This window comes from Haemaphysalis longicornis, unplaced genomic scaffold, assembly GCF_048455015.1.
Source record: "Haemaphysalis longicornis isolate Haplotype H1 unplaced genomic scaffold, Haemaphysalis longicornis Haplotype H1 scaffold_150, whole genome shotgun sequence".
NCBI classification, from domain to species: Eukaryota; Metazoa; Arthropoda; class Arachnida; order Ixodida; family Ixodidae; genus Haemaphysalis; species Haemaphysalis longicornis.
In genome coordinates, this window is record NW_027526258.1 from 297,667 (window position 1) to 319,580 (window position 21,914).

At 48.9% G+C, this 21,914-nt stretch overlaps 1 protein-coding gene across 1 annotated transcript in view; it reads left to right on the top strand.

Moving 5' to 3' along the window:
- The first annotated feature begins 1,896 nt into the window (after positions 1–1,896).
- LOC144165968 (uncharacterized) overlaps positions 1,897–21,914 on the top strand; it is an 84,849-nt gene continuing 64,831 nt past the window's right edge. Inside the window, exons 1-3 of the mRNA XM_077695642.1 lie at positions 1,897–2,108; positions 2,942–3,066; positions 6,990–7,211. Coding sequence (XP_077551768.1) covers positions 2,029–2,108; positions 2,942–3,066; positions 6,990–7,211 — 427 coding nt within the window. The 5' untranslated portion in view covers positions 1,897–2,028. The remainder of the gene's footprint in view (positions 2,109–2,941; positions 3,067–6,989; positions 7,212–21,914) is intronic.

Sequence of the window (21,914 nt, forward strand, 5' to 3'; positions counted from 1 at the left end):
CTTGACGGCCCTGTCGGCCACGTCGGGCGGCACCCAGTGCAGCGTGAGCTGCACCTCCCGGCTGCGGACGTCGATGACGAGGCAGCGCTTGCCCTTCACCGTCAGCTCCTTGGCCTCGAGCAGGCGGTCGAGGCTCTCGGCGTTGCGGAACCACACGTTCCACAAGTGGTTCCGCTGGATGACGCCGCAGCCGCGCAGGCTGCCGAAGATGGACAGCCGCTTGAACTCCTCCACGAAGTCGTGGATGTCGTACGGCCGCCCATCCACGTCGCAGTGCAGGTAGGCCGTCTTTATAGAAGACGCTGACACCGGCAGCGGCGGAATAAAGAATTTGTAATCGCTCAAATTGGCCACACTAGCGGCCGCAACGCTCGGAGACGCCATCACGGAATGTCCCGCCCGAGTCCCTTGTCGAGGCAGCGATGATGATGATGGCTAGATGGTATGCGGCCGGGATGCGGCGTGCGCTGCGTCAGCGATGACTGTTGCAGGAAACGCTGCGAATCCCAGGGGCAGTTTATTTACTCACTCACTACAGCGCTGGGCTGACGGGGGCATTGTTGGAAGAGAAGAAAGCAGTAAAAACAAAAATCTGTTCCTGACCAAGGGTCCCGATCTTTTACTTGAGACCGCTTTCGTAGTTGCTGTGCGCGCTGGCAGTGGTATTTAAACTCCCACCCTGGTAAACGTACTCTTTCCTAGCGTTTTTCAATCGTTTTGTAAAAGTTGCTTGCTTGTCTTTGGTCAAAGAGGGCGCTACACAACAAGCATTTTCATTGCAAGGGGGAATTTGAGTATGTCCACGTGCCAGCGGTGTCTGCCATAGAGTTTCATACAAATAACTAGAGGGGAAACTGGCGCTAGTGTCAACGCGAACATGGCAGCGGCGCTTACGCTTCAATGGGAATGATGGGTAGTTTTGGAACCGGATTGCGTAGGATCAAAACGGGCTTATGGCTGCGCAAATTGTGTTTTTTGACAAAAAAGCTCTTATTGCCCGGTCCTCCGTTTACAAATTACATGGCGAACAAAAAAGTTAATGACGAAAAACCGGTTTTGTACGAAATAAAACGGCGCGTTTAAATAAAAAGCAGACGCGGAGTCGAGAAGGTTTGTGGAGCAGGTTTGCCATTTTCTGCCAAGTACAGCAGGACGCGGACTTCTTTAAAAACTACTTGTAAAAGTTTCGGCACTGGTAATTTGTAATAGTAAGAGAAGTTTTGTGCTCATAAGAAAAAAAAACCGATTACCTTTGGAAAAATTATTCTTGCGTGAATTAGTGACATTCATCAAGCTGCGTTCCTATCAGCCGCCGGTGCTGCTGTTCTACGCCGTAGGAGCCGGCGTTCGCACGAAAGGTGTGGCTGTTCCAAGCGATTCGCAACCGTCGTCAGCTTTGACAATACATTGCTCTGCCTAATGAGCAGTGCCGCAACTCCTAATTAGCAGACAACTTCGCCGCACAGAGCGCCGTCATTTGAGTTTTCATGCTCGCTGTGCGGCAATGCATTGATAACCCACCCAATTCGCAACTCTGGTTGTAAAACATTCCACTCAGGGTGGCGTCAGTGCACGCGAGGCATGCAGTTCAAGGAGAAACGTATTTTTGATCACTCCTCCCAACACCCCGCCTAGGCAAATGCGTTCATGCAAATCAAAAACGAAAACGAAACTGCCTGCAATCCATAATAAGTTCCACGAGCCATCAAGCGCCAATCCGAATCCACAATTACCCATCACGCCCATTGAAGCGTACGATCGCAGCGCCAGTTTCCCCTCTAGTTATATTGTAAGAAACTCTATGGTGTCTGCCAGTCACGTGGCTTCAATCGTAATGCGCGCCTTGTTCGCGTGCGGCGTCGTGTTGTTGCGGGCCCATCTCGCGCACTATCGGTGGAGTATTAACTGTATGCTCTGTGGAGCTTGACCGAGCCTCCAGTAAGACGTCTTGCTGGGCGAGTTGGTTCATATTACAGCCTCCAGCCCTGTGCCGTGCAGTGTACAACGACGAACGTGGGCGTCATTCCGATGCGGAGAGACAGAGCGGACGGCTGCAGCCACGGCGGGGACTCGGAACACGCACGCTGGCTCTACGCAAACTGTCACAGGTAGAGCCTTTGCTCGGCGTTGTGCATGTTACGTAGTTTGAGCGCGCTGCCCTCAGAGCCGCGCGGAGGAAAAGTTATGCGCCATCCCAACTCTCGGTGCCCAGCGAAGCTGTTGCAAGGCGAGTAGTGGCGGTGGTGATCGCTTTGTGGCCAAGGCCGAGTCCAAACAGCGGTGTGGTGTTGGTGAGAGTCGTTGGAGTCGCTGTTTTTTTTTTTGCAAGACAAAACAGTCCTTCAGTTGGGCCTGCGACCTTGCTAAATCTGTGTGAGGAAGTGAGAATGCTGGTAGGGCGCATTCGGAAGCTTGAATGCACGATGATGCTGCGTGCGTACAAATGCCGTAAAAAGGGGCCGCTGCGTCGTCCAGTGCGAATACAGTTCAACCTAGGTATGGGGAACCTCTTTCTAAGGACTTCCTGGATTTAACAGTTTTCCCATTCCCCATTGCCAGCCCCATTGAAACCTCTATGTAACGAAGTCGCTAAGCCGATCAGTCAGTATGAACTACAATATGAATTACGGCAAACCGTGCGCATTGTTGGTCTTCCTTTGTCCGTTTAGCGCAGTTTTCAAAATTCATAATGCACCAACTAGCCCAACAGCTGAAGCCGGTCAGTCATTGCTTTTGTCACTTTTACTGAAAGACTAGCCGGAGGAGGAATAAATGCTTATTTCTTGAGCGCTGGTGCTGCTGTTAGGGCAGCCACCCGGTGGGGGCGTCCCTAGTCCTCCTGTCTAACCGACTGTATTGCCGGCTCTGTCACCCCGGAGCCATTTTCCTTCCCCCATGGGTGAGACCCCTTGCAGCAGCCCGTTCCCTGTGGGGGCACCAGGTTCCCAGGCTTTTTCGACGGCCATGCCGATGCGAACTGCTGTTTCAAGCAAAGGGGCACTAAAACGCACCGCGGCGTCGTCTGCTACGCGAAGGCGTCTTCCAGCTACAGAAGTCCGAAAAACGGTGAGCTTGGACTGCATCAGCCAATATTAAAGACCCAAGCTTAATGCGTGCCGTCGCAGAACTACGAAACGGCGTTGAGTGTACTGTTGCCGCCTGCACGCTTTCCCTTTTGGCTTCGCTACGAGAGTTTCACAACAAAATGTATACATGTCCTCCTGGTTGTCACTGCGATAAGAGCCAGTTAACTTTTCTCCCGCTCTATAGGAGTTAAGTGAAAAATAATGATGCTTACTTCGGTGTTTAGCGATAATTGAGTCACACCAAATAAATTTTGTTGAAAGAAGTCCAAACAGTTGAGCTCCCCCTTTTTACTTACGAGTCCATTCAGTCGCGTTCTGCCGCTAATATTCTTGACGGTCCCCGAAAGGGTTTGCGCCCAATTCCCCGCCATTTCTGCGTCACCGCTGCTCCACAAAATGGTGCCTTCACGCATGTAGTAGATATATTGGCGTTGTTTTTGGCAATGCCGGGATGCTGCGCAAACAATGACGACTTCAAGCTTTACTTCAAGGCGATATTCATTATTTGTGGGCCGTCCCGTAAGATTAGCATAAACATTCAGCATGCACTTACCTCGTTTCTCGCTCTACTTCTCCCCACTACACTCATTCTTGATTCCCCAATCACATACTGAATAGCCGATCAATTCTCAGTGGGTCACAAACCCACTAGTGATCTCACCCGTAAAATTTTTCTGGCTGAATCGAGTGAAAGGCTGAAAAAAAACTTTTGCATTAAATTATTTATGAACGATTGAGGTAGTCTGAGAAAGACCATCTCTTGTGTAATTACCACTTTCAAGGAGCCAAATGTGTAGCAGACGATCAGAAAATGTGAAAGCTGGTGAGGCCAACGCTTATTGGCAACAATGAGCCAGGGAAGCGAAGTGAGAGAGACTATTGATCGCAGGCAAGAATTCACCGCCCCTTGGCACCTTTGCAGAGCAGGTTAGTTTCTGGGCGGGAGCGGCCTCTCCGTCCTCTACTTCTCCCCCTAATTGGAAATTGGAACTTAAAGCGCAAATTAGACACGGACAGAGAAAGGGGACAACAGGACGAGCGCTAACTACCAACAAAATGTATTTGGAAAAAACCACAATATATACATGGCACGGTTTCCATTTGCATACCACCACACATGCGCAGAGACACTTATAATCGCCTGAGATAACAGCGTTCCTTTTGAGAAAGGAATACAGATGGCGTGTTCACGCATTGAGACTGCAACCTATCTATTTTTTCAGCTTCTATAATTTCTCTTGTTAATCTATATTTATTCAACCTATCTATTTTTTCAGCTTCTATAATTTCTCTTGTTAATCTATATTTATTCTTGCCGGGTATGATGCATTTGTCGAAGAGCGGTTCGCAGTGCGGTTTGTGGTGACACGTGGAACAGTGATGCGCTAACCATCCGCCACTCCCGTTTTTCACATTGCCAGAGTGCTCGCGAAGCCGGTCATTAACACAGCGACCAGTCTGCCCAATGTAACGTTTGCCGCAAGAAAGAGGAATTTCATATTCCACGTTTTCTGCGCATGTTGTGCGCTTGCATATATCTTTTATACCGCAACGGCTAGAGCGTTGACCCCAGGGATTGCTCATTATGCATAACTTGCCCAGTTTTTCTGGGGCAGAAAAAAACACTCTAATATGGGCACGTCCAGCAATTTTCTTCAAGTTGTGTGAAATATTGTGGAGGTAAGGTATACTTTGAACCGCATACTTTGAACGGTTTTCGAGTGAGGCCGGCTGCTCTCCCTGCGTTTGGGCTCGCAACTTTTTTAGCAGGGACTCGGCAACAGCGATTTGCAACACAGCCGGATACCCCGAGTTGGACAATCTTTGCGATTGTTGACGGAGGCTGGTAGCCATTGAATGGTCGCATGATTTCTTGATAGCGTTCTTAAAACACATGTTTATGATTCCCCTCTTCACCAATTTTGAGTGCGCGGAATGAATGGGGAGGAGTGGTTTGCTGCTGCTTGGTTGGTATGCCCAACAAGTGTGATCTGGGTGAAATGTCAACTTTATGTCGAGAAATTGTTTGAGTTATTAATCGGAAGTTCAAAAGTACACTCGAAGGGCCTAAAATTTTCTTTAACAATGGATAACACATCATCGGCGTGACATTCTAGAGCATCACAATTACAATCTACTTAGAAGAATAAATAATCATCCACAAAGCGAACCACACGAACGACATTCATGCTGTCAAGGCGGCCGGCCACAATGTTATCTAGTTTGGATAAAAACAAATCACTAAGAATCGGGGCAATATTCCTTTGCGGCTTCGCGAGCACCGGCTTCGCGAGCACTCTGGCAATGTCAAAAACAGGAGTGGCGGATGGTTAGCGCAGCACTGTTCCACGTGTCACCACAAACCGCACTGCGAAGCGGTCTTCGACAAATGCATCGTAATCGGCAAGAATAAAGATAGATTAACAAGAGAAATTAAAGAAGCTGAAAAAATAGATAGGTTGCAGTCTCAATGCATGAGCGCACCATCTGTATATCCCTTTCTCAAAAAGAACTCTGTTATCTCAGGCGATTATAAGTGTCTCTGCGCATGTGTTGTGGTATGCAAGTGGAAACCGTGGCATGTATATATTGTGGTATTTTCCAAATACATTTTGTTGGTAGTTAGCGCTCGTCCTGTTGTCCCCTTTCTCTGTCCGTGTCTAATTTGCACTTTCAGTTCCCATTATGCGTCACCAACAGGCCCAAACCATGACCCTTTTCTCCCCCCACCCAACCCTGGAATTCGAGATGCAATGAAGGGTCTCCGGAGACAAAATGTGCAGTTTCTCGCAAACTGCAAGCCCTCGAAAGTGCCAGGGCACGCACTGTGGAGGGCCCATGGATGGGGAGGAGGCTTTGGCACCTGTGTGCTCGGCAGCACCACAGCTTGGAGCATTTAAAGGCACCGGTGGCGCAACTCCCAAGGCCGTGCAATCTGCGGTTCAACAGCACGCACAGCAGCAATTAGTCACGATAGCCATGCAGCAGGTGACTTAAAAACGTCAAAGCATGGACCCACGCTAACCCGAGACACTGGTCGCATTAAGGAGGCCGGTGGACCGAGCAGGCTGCTCCACACAATAGAGAACGGTGAACGTGACACATTTGCTGCTTCACGAGGTACCGCTCAGAGTGTTGGTATGTTTCCGGTCGTAAATCTGTCTGAAATTCAGTCCCTTCAGTAAACAGGTCTACCTGGACAGAAATGGAATCGAGAAAAAACGAGATCGGAACCCTTTTTGGTAATAGAGTGGAATCGTAGAGGTTTCTCGGACCTGTACAAAAGAGTCGTCTTCACCTCTACCTACAAACCTTGTGGCTGTGGTGGCCCTTCAGGAACCTGGTGCTCAAGCCACGAACACGGGCCATACCATGTTTCAACGAGACCTAATCAGCTGTCTGTTGGTACACAAGTTGCGCAGAGCTACGGGTGTTGACCTTGGTGTCGACTGTTCTCACGCAATGGTTACGGTATGCCGCTAGTGGAAAACAGATGCTGAACATTTAGTGCCCACACAAAAGACGGGGGGCGGATTTTGCGGACACCTTTAGTCGGTCACTAGAAGCCGGGCAGGTTTCTCCACTCGCCAGGGGTACAGTGCGAGTCTGCTGGTGGGGCACGGGTCCCTTCCCCCCGACAGCGTTTACGGATGAACCGGATAATCACTGCCACTACAGGTTTGGGAGGCTTTCTGCCAGCACAGTGCTCTGCCCAGCTATCGTGAGACATTTTGACCCTGTGGTCAGTGGCATATGCTAGTGGCACGGTGGAGGTGCCTCCCACGTGGTGTGGGCCCTCAGCCGAGAGAAGGCCCTGCTTGGTTGCTCCGACCTTCAAGCCCCGGGGTGGGCGGCTTTGACCAGCGGGGTGCTGTGGGGCCTACACCTCTTTTTCTGCTGCAGTGAGGGCTGGAGGGCCTGGCACGAACTGTGCGAGTCTACCCGAGAGCCTGCGAGTGTGGCCGTGTGCAGTGACCCGTGCCACAGGGCCGGGAGGCCCGGCTGGCATCGTTCCACACAGCACCTGCGGGCTGTTCCTGAGGCGGGGTGCTGGCCGCCCACCTTCCCAAGGGCCACAATGGCAACCCCTGCTGGCGGAAGTTCACCTGGTGGGGCTGGCTCAGGGTAAGTCAGAGGAGAAAGGCACCAACCAAGACACTAAAACAAAAGGCGCGTGGGCTCCGTGGAAGTGTCGCTTGCTGCTGGGCCAGTTGGTTCGTGGGAAATCTTGGGGAAATCCGCGGCAAATAGTATGTAGACCCAAAGCAGCGAAAAGAACACGCACGCTGGACTAGCAACTGACATTTCACGTGACAGCAACTGGCAGATATATCGGTGGCTAGTCCAATGCTGCTGGAAACTGGCTGAAAATGCCAGGTCCACTTGCTGGACGTGCGGGGGAGCTTCAGAAATAAGCTTTGGCAGAATAAGGCTACCCTTACTCCGATCAAACGCTGATGAGTGAATAGCTGGTGTCATTTTCAGGTCTCAACGCTGTCGGATTACAAAGCCGGCAACATAATTTGGAATTTGACTTGCAGGGAGCCTTTTGATCATGACAATTTTTATTTATTTAGTTAAGTGCCCACAAACAGCATGATGCCTTCAGCGTGGTGCACAGAAGAAACAAAGGAAAGGATAGGAAAGGGAGATGTGTACAATGGGGAAAAAAGAGTATAATAAAAATAACATCAATGGAACAAACATATGGCTGACTCGCACATGATTCTACAATGCAAAAGAACACATTCAGAAGATGTGTACCATAGCGAAAAAAGAGCATGATAAATGAAAATAACCTCAATGGAACAAACATTACATGGCTGACTCACATGATTTTACAACACAAAGTACACACTCAGGCTTTAGATGTATTTTTAACAGCTTGCACAAAAGTGCTGTAACGATCAAAGATACTCAGATCAGGCGCTTCAAGTGAGTTGTAAAGGAGTTGCATTTTCTGGACAGGACTTTTATGATTAACGGCAGGATAAAATAGCGGCGAGGAACGGCATCGTGTGAGGACATGAAAATTGATGGAAGTTAGCAAATCGGCAGAGTCAACAGCTCCATGAATGAGCTTGTGAAGAAAGCACATATCGAGGAGTGTTCTTCTGTCACTCAGTCTGCTTAATCCAGTGTGGTCGAGTATTCTGTCATACGCGTAATATATTTTCCGGAAAAGGTAACGATCATAATAGATTCGAACAAATCTCATCTGGACTCGTTCCAGAGACAGTGACAAGTATTGAGGAACAGAGTTCCATACAACCGAGCAGTACTCTAGCCGGGAACGTACAATAGCCCGAAACAGGGACAAATAGCAGGTACTCTTTCAGTGAACTCTTTCGTGACACGTGTTACGAGTCCAAGGGATTTCATTGCATTGCTGGCTGTTTTTTCAATGTGGTGTTTAAAACTTAGTGATGAGTCAGTGTGCACACCCAAGTCCCGCACTGTTGACGCTCGAGTAATGGAACCCCCATGCAGCTTATACAAAAATTGAATCGGCACCTGGCGACGATGGTATGATATCACATTGGTCTTTGATGGGTTGATTTTGAAGCATGTTTGCTGAACACCATGCTGACACGGTGTTAATGTCATCTTGTAGAAGAGAGCACTCACCAGCCCTGTCTATAGGCCGAAAGGTGTTAGTGTCATCAGCAAAGAGGAGCATTTCAGAGTGTTGCATGCGCTCAGCCAAGTCATTGATAAAAATCAAGAACAACAAGGGGCCCAGGTTGCTTCCCTGAGGCACTCCAGAAGTTGAGCGAAATTCACCAGAGAAACAGCCCTCAACTCGTACAACGTTTGTATGGTTAGACAAGTAGCTTTCAAAAAGCATCAAGTACATCTTACATATTCCATAGTGATCCAGTTTCTGCAACAGCAAGGAGTGGGACATAGTGTCAAATGCCTTTGACAAATCAAAGTAGAATACATCAATTTGGTGTCTTGAATGTACTGCAGGGACCACTTTGCTAAGAAAAGCACACAGATTTGTCACAGGTGAACGATGAGGAATAAAGCTATGTTGTTGTGTATACAGCTTCTGGGAGAAGTAAGAGCAAAGGCGGCTGTACAAAATAAGCTCCAGAACTTTAAACAGAGAGCAAATCAGTGACACAGGTTGATAATTGACCACAAGGGAAGGGTCACCAGACTTAAATATGGGTGCAACAATTGAGTGTTTCCAAGTGGTTGGAAAGACTCCAGATTGTATACAGAGGTTGAAGATGGGTCTCAATATGGGTGTAAGTATTGGTCCACAGCCCTTAACAATGAAGCTAGGGATGCCGTCATGGCCACATGATTTTTTGGCCTTCATTTATCTAAGGGCTTCACGGATTTCCGTCTCTGTCACTGGCGTTGCCGCCAGGCAGTCTGCCTGTAAGGTCTTATCTGCATAGTCAGTGTTGCCAGTATTAACAGCTAAAAAACTGGAGCTGAAGTGGCTAGCCAACAGGTTGGCAATTTCTGTTGCATTGGTACACGCCTTGCTTGCAGCTGTGTGGATCGTTGAAATTTTAGATGATCGTGAGCCATAACTGTGCATGAATTCAACTCTGTCAATGTAGGCTTGCCTGTCCCGTTTCAACAGCTGCTTGGCCTGTCTTCTACAATTGCTGAACATTTTATACGCTGTTGGGCAGCCTGATACTTTGTGAAGGTGGTGCAGGTGTGCCTTTCGCTTGAGACAGTGTCGCAGCTCTTTAGAGAACCAAGCCGGATACACGGATGGACGGGAAGTGCGCTGCGGGATGAGCCTGGCCATTGCGTCTTGCAGTGCAGCAGTCAATTTGGCCGTGGCCGATTCTGCACAGTGGTCACTGAGCACGTCTGACCAGTCATAGTCTCTTAGGAACACATACAGTCCGAGGTAGTCCCCACGGTCCCCCGCAGGGGGCACCTTGTGTACTCAAGGTGTTTTGGTGAGTAGCGCCACCACGGTCCCGGGCTCCGCAGGGGTGCCTACTGCCGTAGGCACTTGGTGACTTGCAACACAACGGACCCGAGCACATGTGGGTTGGACCCACCCACGCCCCGGCTGTGCGTGGCTAAGCTGTGTCCGGGGAGGGAATCCTGGTGGCTGAGCCAAAGCCGGGGTTGTTTTGGACCTTCATGGCCCCCCGGTAGAGGCAACACGCCACTTTGGCCCCTGCTTCTCGCAGACGGTGCCCCCGGTCTGACCTGCCCGGGGGGAACCAGCCAGTCGCCTTTTCCTGCCTCCCTCTCAGCTCTTTCACTTTCCTGTCTTCTTTTCTACCCCTATCCTGTCATCTCTTCTTTTCCTCATTTCCACACATTTCCAGGCGGCGAGGGTTAAAGGGACACTGAAGTGATATGTAAACATTGCGGGATTACTTGCGCAAATTGTAGTCCGGAGTCCCCAGGCCATGTTTCGACCACCCTGGGCGCGTTTACGCGATTTTATTTAGTAGAAAAATTAATTCGAAAATGCTGTCCTCCTCTCTTTACGCTCGCCCATTTTCTGCGGCGTTTTCGTGTGACGTCAGGAGGGGATAAGCTGGCAATTGGCTGCGCGCTGCGCTACTGCACGGCTCCCCGGCCTTCAGACGGAGTCAGTCGGCCCAGCGTTTTGTCCACCGGCCGCCGATGGGCCGTCGCAATTCGTTCGCTCAGTTGAAACGAAGCCAGGACACGTTTGTGAATGGTAGAATTTGCCTTTCTTTACTTGGTTAGTTTGTACACTGTATCTAGCTCCAAGTCAAGGTCGCTTCACACAAGCGCTGCACAAGCGCACATGCGACGCTTCGCTGACTGGTATGCCAGTAGAAAATATAAGGCCTCTTGAAGGCGGGAGAAGAGTCAGCGAAGTCAATATAGGTACTAAGGAAATAAAATCAACTGATATTTGTACCGTACAGCGGAAAACTAGGGTGCGGGAAGCACTTTTTTGCGCTGGGCGAACAAGCACAGCGGTCAGCAGCACGACTACGCATTTGCGAACGCTTTTCCGCCTACGAAATGCAATTGCTAGACGTGAGCTATTGTGGAAACTCGGGCGACGCTTAATGCACGAGCGCAATACAACAAATAGTCACCTAAGCTGCTTGAAATGCCAAAACTAAATAAAAGTGTAAACTGATTGTACAATATATACCCTATATTACCCATGCCGGCGGAGCCCGCTCCGTGGCCGAGCGGTCTGGGTTGCTAGGTATGCAACCGCAAGCTATTTGCAAGTCACGAGTTCGAATCCCCGCGGGTACGTGCTTTTTTTTTTTTGTAAGTTAACTTTTTCGTTTTCCACCGATGTTTTCTATATTGAGTTCACCTTTTTTTGGGCCGCAACGTTCATGGCTCCACGAACTAGTTCACAAAACGCACGCAGGCTCGCACTGGCGCGCTAGCGAGTTCTCGTTGGCGTGCTGTTGCCATAAGCACCGACTGCTTGCAGGCAGTGGGCACAGGCCAGAATGAACAGACCCTTGGACTGGTGTGAACACGCTTTTTACGACACAGGCATGAGGGAGGCAAGCTCCAAATATGGGGGAAAAGCGCGTCACATTTGGGCGCCTGCGGGTACGCGGAGGGCGTAGGTTTCAGCTAGTGAATGCTAGGATTCCAATCCGTCCTAGGAGGCTTATCTTTATGCATTTTTACAGCTGACAACATGGCAGAAGCGCGGTACGATGATTACTGAGTTATTGAGAATGCCCATCCAACAACGCCAACGGTTGTGTTTTACAGAACCGAAACCGAAACTTGTTTGGTTGCTCACCTTGGGCATCGTCCAATCACGGTGCCCGCTCCTCCTAACGTCACAGCTTTAGTTGGTGCGGCCGCCGCAAACCGCGCATGGTAGTTTTTCTTCTTTCGCGCTTTGTAAAATAATTACCGATTTGTCAACCGAATAAACGATGAAAAGTGTGCTAATTTGAGCCAGTCTACGCAGTGCAAGCAAAAACGGGAGCTTGACAAATTCACTTCAGTGTCCCTTTAACCCTGGGTAAGGAATCAACCTTGAGGACTTAAACAGGGTTATAGCAGCTATGTATGGCTAACGCGCATCTGGCGCGTTCCCAGGTTGGGCTCGGTGGTGGGCGGCCAGCATAGCTGCTGAATTGATTTCACTTGTTATGGCAACAACATTTTCTGCATCCCATGATCGTCCTCCAAAACGGGGATGCAACAAAGCAGTCCAGAAGTTTTTCACTCCTAAAAAATCCGAAAATTTCCTAAAGTTCCACGTCATGCACTGTGAAAAAGAAGGCTTGTCAATGAGACGTCTTTAACCATTCTTGGTAGCCAAAGTTCTAACGAATGAGCTAGGCGGCGGTTATAAAGTAAGCAAGTTGGGAAGCGGTGACCTTCTCCTAGAAGTACAAGATGCAGCTCAGTGTGCCAAGTTGACGAAAATAACCACTGTTGGCGACAATCCTGTAAGCATCAGTCCCCACCGATCCATGAACACTACCAGAGGTGTTATCTCTGATAAAGACTTTCTGAACTTGTCTCAGCAAGAACTCCTGGAAGGGTTCGAGGGCCAGAATGTTGTGAATGTTCAACGAATCAAAATACGTAGAGATGGGAAGGAAATTTCGACCAAGCATGTAATCCTCACATTCTCGACTAGTGTACTGCCCAAGTCTGTCGAGGCAGGCTACGTTAAAATCCCTGTGCGTTTGTATATTCCAAACCCCCGACGCTGCTATAAATGCCAAAGATTTGGCCATGGTTCATTGAGCTGCCGAGGCAAGGCAGCATGTCCAAAGTGTAGCCTCCCCGACCACTCGTCTGACACCTGTGAAGCTCCACTCCACTGTGTAAACTGCATGGGAGAGCACGCCGCGTACTTGCGATGTGAAATAACGCGAGAAGGAGACAAGGGCCGGGTGTTCTCTAATAGCGCCACACCTACTTCTTCCTCTTTATTCTCTACTAATCGGAAGCCGTTACTAAGCGGCCTCTTCTTTCTCAACATCCTCCCCCGGGAACTTTAAATGCTCCGAGCAAGGACTTGTTGAGCGTTCGTTTTTGTCGTCCACGTAAAGTTCTTTCACTTGCTAATCTGTTAGGCTAAGGTTGTTGCACTAACCACTACGGTCTGTAATTGCGTATCTGGTCAGCGCATAGAGTTATCATTTTCGTCGATGGTTGTCTCTGGTTGCACCTGGTTTGATGTAAGTGTTGTCTGTCTCTTCTCCCGTGACCATAAATTAACTCTTGCTTGTGAACTGTCCGAGTAACGATACCTTCAGGTCGCTTCGTGCTGACAGGAATCGGCCGCTGTTGAGCTGATGTGTGCGGGAGAAAAGTGACTTGACGGCCTCGGGAAACATTCCGCATGAAGGCGTCAGGTTGAGACAACTTGTACTCGTTAGCAAACTTTACATGCAATATTTCCGGTTGACGAGGAAATCCATTCCGGTTTCCTTTCAGTGAACAAGCCAGCGCACACTTTCGTGAAAAGCTAACGTGGTACTGTTCGTCGTGCTTGGGCAATTTATTTTCGAAGTCATGAAACACTGTACGGCCAATTCCTTCGGCATGATGAGTTTGTTCTATTGCCATGTTTTCAATTTCAGAGTACTTGCATTGCTTCTGTTTAGTGTCGAAATCTCTTTGAGGGGCTATCAAAGAGGGCAAAACACAGAGCATACATTTAGGACTCATGTTATCTGATTTTCTCGCTGTGGCTCCTTGAAAGGTCCATCCAAATATAGTTTTGATGGCTGCCAGGCTCGAGCTGGTGCTTCGGCAGACTTCTGGCGTCATGACCAGCCACATTTGGTCAGCTCCTATCAACACACTGATGCCAGGTGTCTCACTGCTGTGCCCGAACTTGTTCAGATCCGCGATCTCTCTTCCTGAGTTCATTAACCTGCGCACGTAGGGTACAATGGTAATATCTCCGAGAATATCCTGGCATATATCTGGTACCTCCACAGCATCCAAGGTGCATTCATTTTCGTTGTACTGACTCTGGAGCGTGAGTCGGACGATTCGGTAACTCTGTTTTTTAGCTCCACTTGTCTTCCCAAAAGTGTTGATGGACAATGCGACTTCTCCGACGACTGGTAGCATCAACTTCTTCGACACGTCTTCTCGTATAAAACTTCGCTGACTTCCCCCGTCAATTAGTCCTCGTATGAAGCTCCTTTTTTCCTTTGATACAGCCCAGACTCGAAATGTCTGCAGCAGGATGGTCTCGTCAGTGGTGGACTTTTCCGATGTGTCTGCAGCGTAGTACGCTCGTGAAGCGCGTGAAATGTGTTCCTGAGAAGTTGGCTGCTTAGGACACACCGGGAAGCAGAGGGACGAAGCGTGATGTCCATTGCACTGACGACAAACAATTCTCCGGCGACAGTCTGAAGCTCTATGTCCTCGCGTCGAGCAACGAAAGCATCGTCCTTCATGGCGAAGAATAGCCTTCTTGTCATCCTCTGAAACAGGAGACGTGCAGTCTTCAGCTCGGTGATCGGTATCGTTGCAGAAGCAGCACGAGACTTTGCCGTTGTTGTCTGAATTGTGGAAAACGGAAATGGTTGGAACTCGGCGTTTATTCGGAGGAGTATTCGACTCGGGTTGTGGATCATGTCGCCTCGTCGAACTATCAGGAATTGCGTCGCATTTCTCGCGGCTCTCAATCTCGATGCGCAGAAAACTAAGGAGGTTCTGCAAGCGCTCCTCGGATGAGTCCGTCCTTGAAGAGGCTGAGAGAGTTCTTTCGTGAGCCTTCTTTCGGTGATAGTCCACTATTATATCTTGGGGGAAGGTCCTCAGGAGAATATCAATGAGCATAGAAGCATACGACGTAGTCGGCACGTTCAGTGCTGTGAGACCTCCGATGTGGCTCATCAATTCATCATAAAGCCTTCTTAAAGCTACAGTGTTGGACGAGGAAAAAACACCTTGCAGGGATCGTAGCCGGTATAAATAATGCTGCTCAATTCTTTCGGTGTCGCCAAATCTTTGCTTCAAGATATCTTTGGCAGTCGGATAACACGCCTCGGTTGTCGGCAAATTTGCTACAGAGGCTGCTGCGTTACCAGTGAGAAGGGTTCGCAAATAGTAAAACTTCTCGATTTCTGTCAAGGCGTTGTTGCGGTCGATGGTTGCTTCAAACTGCTCCCAAAAGGGCAACCACTTCATAATGTCACCGCTAAATGGTGCTATTTCAAGTGGCGGGAGCGTAGGTCCTATGTGCCTAGATTCCAATTGCGCATGTGGCATTGCGCTATTTCCGGAAGCAGTTTGTACGACAACAGCTCTCGTTTGCTCTATCATAGTCCGGAGAATCGACATTGCATCAAGAATTTGCTCTTCTATATCCATGCAGTGCTGAATTTCTGCATCCACGGATTCTAGCGGAAGGTGGGGCTCTAACTCAGCGTTAAGGGCGGTGAGATCTGCGTTGAAAGTGGTTAGACGATCAAGCATTGACTGAAGGCTCACCACATCAGATGTACCAGACTGGATGGCGGACTTAACCTCGTTGACCAGCCTCGTTGTTTGGCCGCGGCGGATCTTCCGCTTCAACTTGGTCGCTTCAACCGGCATCGTTGTGGTCTCGCTTCTCGGTCTATCTAAAGGTCGGAGTGGTCCGAATCAAGCCGGGATTTCGGCACCAAGATGTGAAATAACGCGAGAAGGAGACAAGGGCCGGGTGTTCTCTAATAGCGCCACACCTACTTCTTCCTCTTTATTCTCTACTAATCGGAAGCCGTTACTAAGCGGCCTCTTCTTTCTCAACACTTGCGCTTGTGCCCGCAGTGGAAGAAACAAAAAGAAATAATTGCTCTGAAGTATAAGGAAAACATTACCTTTAGGGAAGCACGACAGAGACTCTTCCTCACACACACTAGCTTTGCCGATGTAGCGCGACGGGGGGCGGCGCTACACTCGGTTCGAGTTCCCCTTGGAACCCTCCCAGCGAGGCCCCAAGGGACACCCCAAGCCCCCTCAGTGCCGGTGGCTAAGGCCACTGCACATGCCATAAAAGAAGCGTCAAGGGTGGCCCCAGCACCCCTTGATGCCAACGCTAGGCCCCTTGCTGGCACTGCAGTGCCGGTCCCTGCTGAGAGGCAGGCTGCCGCAACCAGCCAGCCTAGCCCTGCTGTCGAGGCTTCGCAAGAAGCCATGGACACAACGCCAAGCTCTCCATTGCACGGTACGCCGATAGGGCGTGGGAAGTCGCTTGACCGTTCAAAGCAAAAGCCACCTAGGGTCACGGCTCCTGGGAAGGTGTCTTGAGCCTGGGAGGGTGACAGCATGGCACTTCCTTAATCCTTATTCAGCATAAGCTGATGGTAGCTGATAATGTAGTCCAATGGAACTGCAGAGGCCTCCTGAAAAACTTGGACGATATCTATGAATTGCTGTCACAACACCAAATAAGTATTATGTGTCTCCAGGAGACACACTTGAGGACGAACCAAACAAACTTCTTAAAGAACTGCTCTGTATTTAGGAAAGACAGGGATGGCTGCATGCATCCCTCTGGAGGAGTTGCGATTATCGTGCAAAAATCAGTGGCATGCCAGTTCTTACCGCTACAGACCAGTTTAGAGGCTGTAGCCATACGAGCCATTATCTTTAATAAGCTGGTAACAGTATGCTCACTGTACATACCTCCAGACCACGGGCTCTCTATTATGGAGTTTGAAACATTAGTTGATCAGCTGCCAGAGCCGTATCTGCTAGTTGGGGATTGTAATGCTCACCACCCACTCTGGGGTTCTGCACGCATGGATGCTAGAGGACGCCTCTTTGAAAAGTTTCTGCTATCATCTGGAGCGTGCATACTTAACAAGAAAGACCCAACATATTATAACACAACACATGCCACGTACTCCTGCATAGATCTCGCCATAGCCTCTCCAGTTCTGTTTCCAGCACTCCAGTGGAAGGTCATTAATAACCTGTACGGAAGTGACCACTTTCCAGTAAGCCTCAAGCTTTTAAACAATAAACAAGACAACACTCCATGCCCACAAAAGTTCAAGGAGGAGGCCGCAGACTGGAAAAAATTCAAAGAGCTCTCTGAGTGTCACTATACACTTATAGACAACCTCGGTATTGACGAAGCTGCTGAGACTCTGACCACCCATATAATTGAAGCTGCGCTGAAGACTTCTTCTAACTAGGGTTGCTAAGCCAAAACCTTGGTGGAATGATGATTGCAGGCAGGCCCGTAAGGAACAGAATAAGGCATGGGGTGTCTTGCGTAGGTGCCCAACGACTGAAAACTTGGTACTTTTCAAGCGGGCAAAGGCCAATGGCAGACGGATTCGGCGCATTGCGAAAAGAGAAAGCTGGAATCGTTTTGTGTCATCAATCACATCATATACTGACACGCGGAAAGTATGGAGGAGAATTAAAGCACTCCAAGGAAGTAACACTCTTACGCACCCTTTGGTCAGCACAAGTGGAGACACTTTACAAGACCAAGCGAATGCCCTAGGCAAGCATTTTGAGTATGTATCAAGCTCAGCTCACTATTCAAATAACTTCCTGAGACACAAGAATGCAGAGGAACGGAAGATCGTACGTGAAAAACGGCATTCTGAGGTAGGGTATAATTGCCCCTTCACTATGCAGGAGCTTAAAGTTGCGCTCACTACTTGTGGTAAATCATCACCAGGGCGAGACCGAATAACATATACCATGATTAAGCACCTGCACCACAACACGCTAGAAGCGCTCTTACTGTTGTTTAACAAGATCTGGCGTGCAGGGCGGTTTCCAAAAGTGTGGAAAGAAGCTATTGTGGTGCCGATTCTAAAGGAGGGGAAAGATCCATCACTTGCAACTAGTTTTAGACCGGTCGCTTTGACCAGTTGCTTATGCAAGGTCTTTGAAAAAATGATTAACCGTCGCCTTACCTACTTTCTTGAGTACCATGGTATTATAGACAATCGCCAGGCGGGTTTTCGCTCTGGTAGATCTACAGCAGACCACCTAGTGGCTATTGAATCCTACATCAGGGATGCATTTGTTCATAAGCAGCATTGTTTATCAGTTTTCTTTGACCTCCAGAAAGCTTATGACACAGCCTGGCGTTATGGTATTCTTGTGATCTGTGCCGCCTTGGAGTTTGTGGAAACATGCTGAACAGTTTGAAAGATTACCTTTCGGAGCGCACCTTTCAGGTTAGGGTTGGAAACGTCCTCTCGAAGATGTTCGTCCAAGAAAATGGAGTGCCGCAGGGTGGTGTGCTTAGCTGCACCCTTTTTATTGTTAAAATGAATTCCTTAGGAACTGCACTGCCTCGCTCCATATCCTACTCACTATATGTTGATGATGTGCACATTGCCTTTAAATCATGTAATATGTCCATTTGTGAGAGGCAAATCCAACTAGCTGCAAACAAACTTACAAAATGGGCAGATGAGAATGGCTTCTGTTTTAACCCAGAAAAAAGCACGTGTGTGGTCTTCTCTAGGCAGTGTGGTATCCGCCCAGATCCCGTTATTACACTCAATGAAACACCCATAGCGGTAAGGAGCACAAGTTCCTTGGGGTTGTGCTTGATGACAAACTTTCATTCATTGCACACCTCAAACGCCTTAGAGTTAAATGTTTGGATACAGTCATGGTCCTGAAAGTCCTCTCACACCAGTCTTGGGGTACTGACACAAAGTGCCTATTGACCTTATTCAATAGCCTTGGGAGGTCCCGCATCGACTACGGGTGTCTTGTTTATCAATCCGCCGCGAGAACAGCACTAAAGATGCTAGACCCTGTCTACCATCTTGGCCTTCGTCTGGCTACAGGCGCTTTCCGAACAAGCCCTGTTTTAAGCCTGTATGTGGAAGCCAATCAGTGGTCTCTTGAAACACAGCGGAAGTACACTGGGTTGAATTATGCTCTAAAAGTGACATCCTTGACCGGACACCCGAACAGCACTCTAGGTAACCAGGCAATCAAGCTTTTTGAAAAGCGACCTGCCACGGCTGAGCCATTTCTTCTGTCGGTGAGGGCACTGGCCAAAGGCCTGGGAATATCCTTCACTGACGCTCAGAAAACCAGCTTTGCTGACCTTGTCCCTCCATGGGATCTATGCCCTATCTCTTGTGATCTCTCTTTTATGAAGATTGACAAAAGAACCGCTCCAAAGCAATTAATTATGCAGCATTTTTTGCTTTTGCAGAACAAGTACAGAGCATCTGACTTCTACACAGATGCTTCCAAGTCAGCTGGTGCAGTATCATGTGCTGCACATGGCCCAAACTTTTCCATGTCAAAGACTATGCCTAAAGCCACATCTATATTCACTGCTGAAACACCCGGCCTTGTATTGGCTGTAGAATAAATTATTCAGAACAATGTCCAAAACTCAGTGATATTCACTGATTCTCAAAGTGCTGTGCAGGCTTTAGCGTCAGGAAAGTTACAAAAAAATCCAGTCTTTAATCAATTGCTAAAACTACTGTGTTCAGCCCACCAACAAAAACTTGAAATCACAGTCTGTTGGGTCCCAGGTCACTGCAGCATAGCCGGAAATGAGCAAGTGGACAGGAATGCTGTAACTGCAGCTCTTCGGAGTGACCTAGATATTCAAAGCGTCCCGTACGAGGATCTTAAAGCGTACGTACGTAAGAGGCTGCGCGACCAATGGCAGGAAGATTGGAATGGGCAAAAAGCAAACAAATTGCACATGGTAAAACCCAACTTAGGTAGATCGATCCGTGAGAAACGAGACAGGATCACAGAGGTTACTCTCTGTAGACTGCGCATAGGCCATACCCATGCTACACATGCGTACCTATTGAAAGGAACAGAACAGCCACGCTGCTTGAGGTGTGGAGGGTCGCTATCAGTCATTCACGTACTGGTAGAATGCAAACTACTTGAACCGCAAAGAAAGCTTCATTTTCCAGAATTGTACACACGCATGATCCCTCAACACCCATTGCTGTTTTTATCAGACGAGCCACTTTTCTCTGTTAGCCGTGTTTTTAAGTACCTCTCTGACGTAGATTTTTTAAGGTATTTGTCATATCACCCGTGAGCCGAGCCACCATCGCACGCTAGAACCCGGTAGGGCCACTCATTGCTACCGCAAAGACGGTGGCAAGGGGTGCACATAGAAAATGCCTGTCATAGTGACAAATGTTTTTACTTGGCCCTCTACACCAATTCTTTTTTTAACAGAACTTTGAGATACCTTTTATTATATATTCTGTACTTTATATTCTCACTTGAATAATCCTCACCATAGTACTGGCGCTCTTTGGCCTTGATGCCCTTGCGCCAAGAAAACCCAACATCATCATCATCATCATCAAGTCCCCACGGTCAAATTGAAACTTAGTTTGTGCATTAGGAACGTGCGTCACCACTTTCAATGAAAACACTATCTCTAAAGGAGGATGATAACTATCTACCCGTGTTAGTGGAGCACATGCCCTCTGGACACAATCATCAGGAGAGGATGTTAGTATGATGTCAAGAAATTTTCCCTGGTTGTTTGGGCAAGTGTTTTTTTGATATAGGCCATGAAACATGATGAAGTCTAACATAAAAGATGCTTTCGGGCGTGACGCAGCAGCAACCTCGTGAACACCTGTAGCTGCCCAATCCATCCCAGGCAGGTTAAAATCACCACAAATACGGACATTATATTTTGAAAAGTCTACAATTTGCTCAAGGCTTTGAAAATGGTCAATGAAGTTGGTAGCATCATAAAGAGGTGGAAAATAATAATTTCCCAGCTGGTGCCATTTCTGGCGGATACCTCAATCCAAACACTTTCCTCGTAAAGCTCTAGATCACCTCTACGGCGCACGTTAAGCGAGCTGTCCATCGCGATTAGCACACCCCCTCCTCTTTTTTGCTTAGTCGCGGCATAATTGCGGTCACGGCGGAAGACTGTGTATCCAAGTGTGAAAAATTGAGTACTTGCGCAGGAATCGTCCAGCCATGTTTCCGTGAGGCATATAATGGGACAGTTGGTGGTGGCTACATTAGAGTAAAATGCGTTGGCCTTCGTTCGTAGGCCGCGGACATTCTGGTAATAGATGGTGCAAGTAGGGTCCGACATGCTTATTCAGAAGTGTCTTTCTGCAGCACATCCTGCCAGCCGTGCAGCGCTCCGAAGAAAGGGCGAAAAAGACAGCCTTCGGGCCATGCCTCGGGCGTGTTGATGCCGTCGAAATGTTGCTCCTTGATCGCGACATGAAACGAAGAGTAGCTGGGATGCCGAGATGGTAGCTGAGTGCACGTCACTTCCGTTTCAGAGGTCTTTCAATGACAAAGTCAAGTCCAATGTCGTGGTGCCGGGAGCCGGGCGCATCACGAAGAGTGCACGTTGTTGTGGGGGTCGCACGACCGCCGCGAGAGTCTACTTTGAGCTGCGGCCAACATTAGGCCTAGCACGGCTTCGGCGCTGAAGCTGGAAGCCGTCGTCGTCTTCGGGTGCCTCAGCCGACTCTGGCGGAGGTGCCTCGTGTTTAGAGGCCGTTCGATTAGCACCTGGAAACTGCGAGGGCCTGGTTGACAGGGGAGGCGCCGCGCCTTCCCTCTTGTCAGTCGCCGCATACTTTCGTGTGGCGGTTGGCACGCTTTGTCATCCGACTTCAGCGAGGTCGAATATATTTGTGTGCCGGCTAGACCCTGTGGGTCCACACGATTCACGCTCACCGCTGTGCGTAGAAGCTCCGAGTTTCGAGAAAGATGGAGCTGCAATGAGGCAAATTCGGCTGCGGAGTTCACTTGTAGCTTGCGTAGCAGCTCGGTCGTTCGCTCAGTTTGTTGCCGGAGTGACGCGTTTTCGGCTCTCAATTCCCCGACCTCGGCTGTAAGGCTGTCAATCTCCAAACACAACTGTTGTATCATCGACGCGAATTCGCCGCT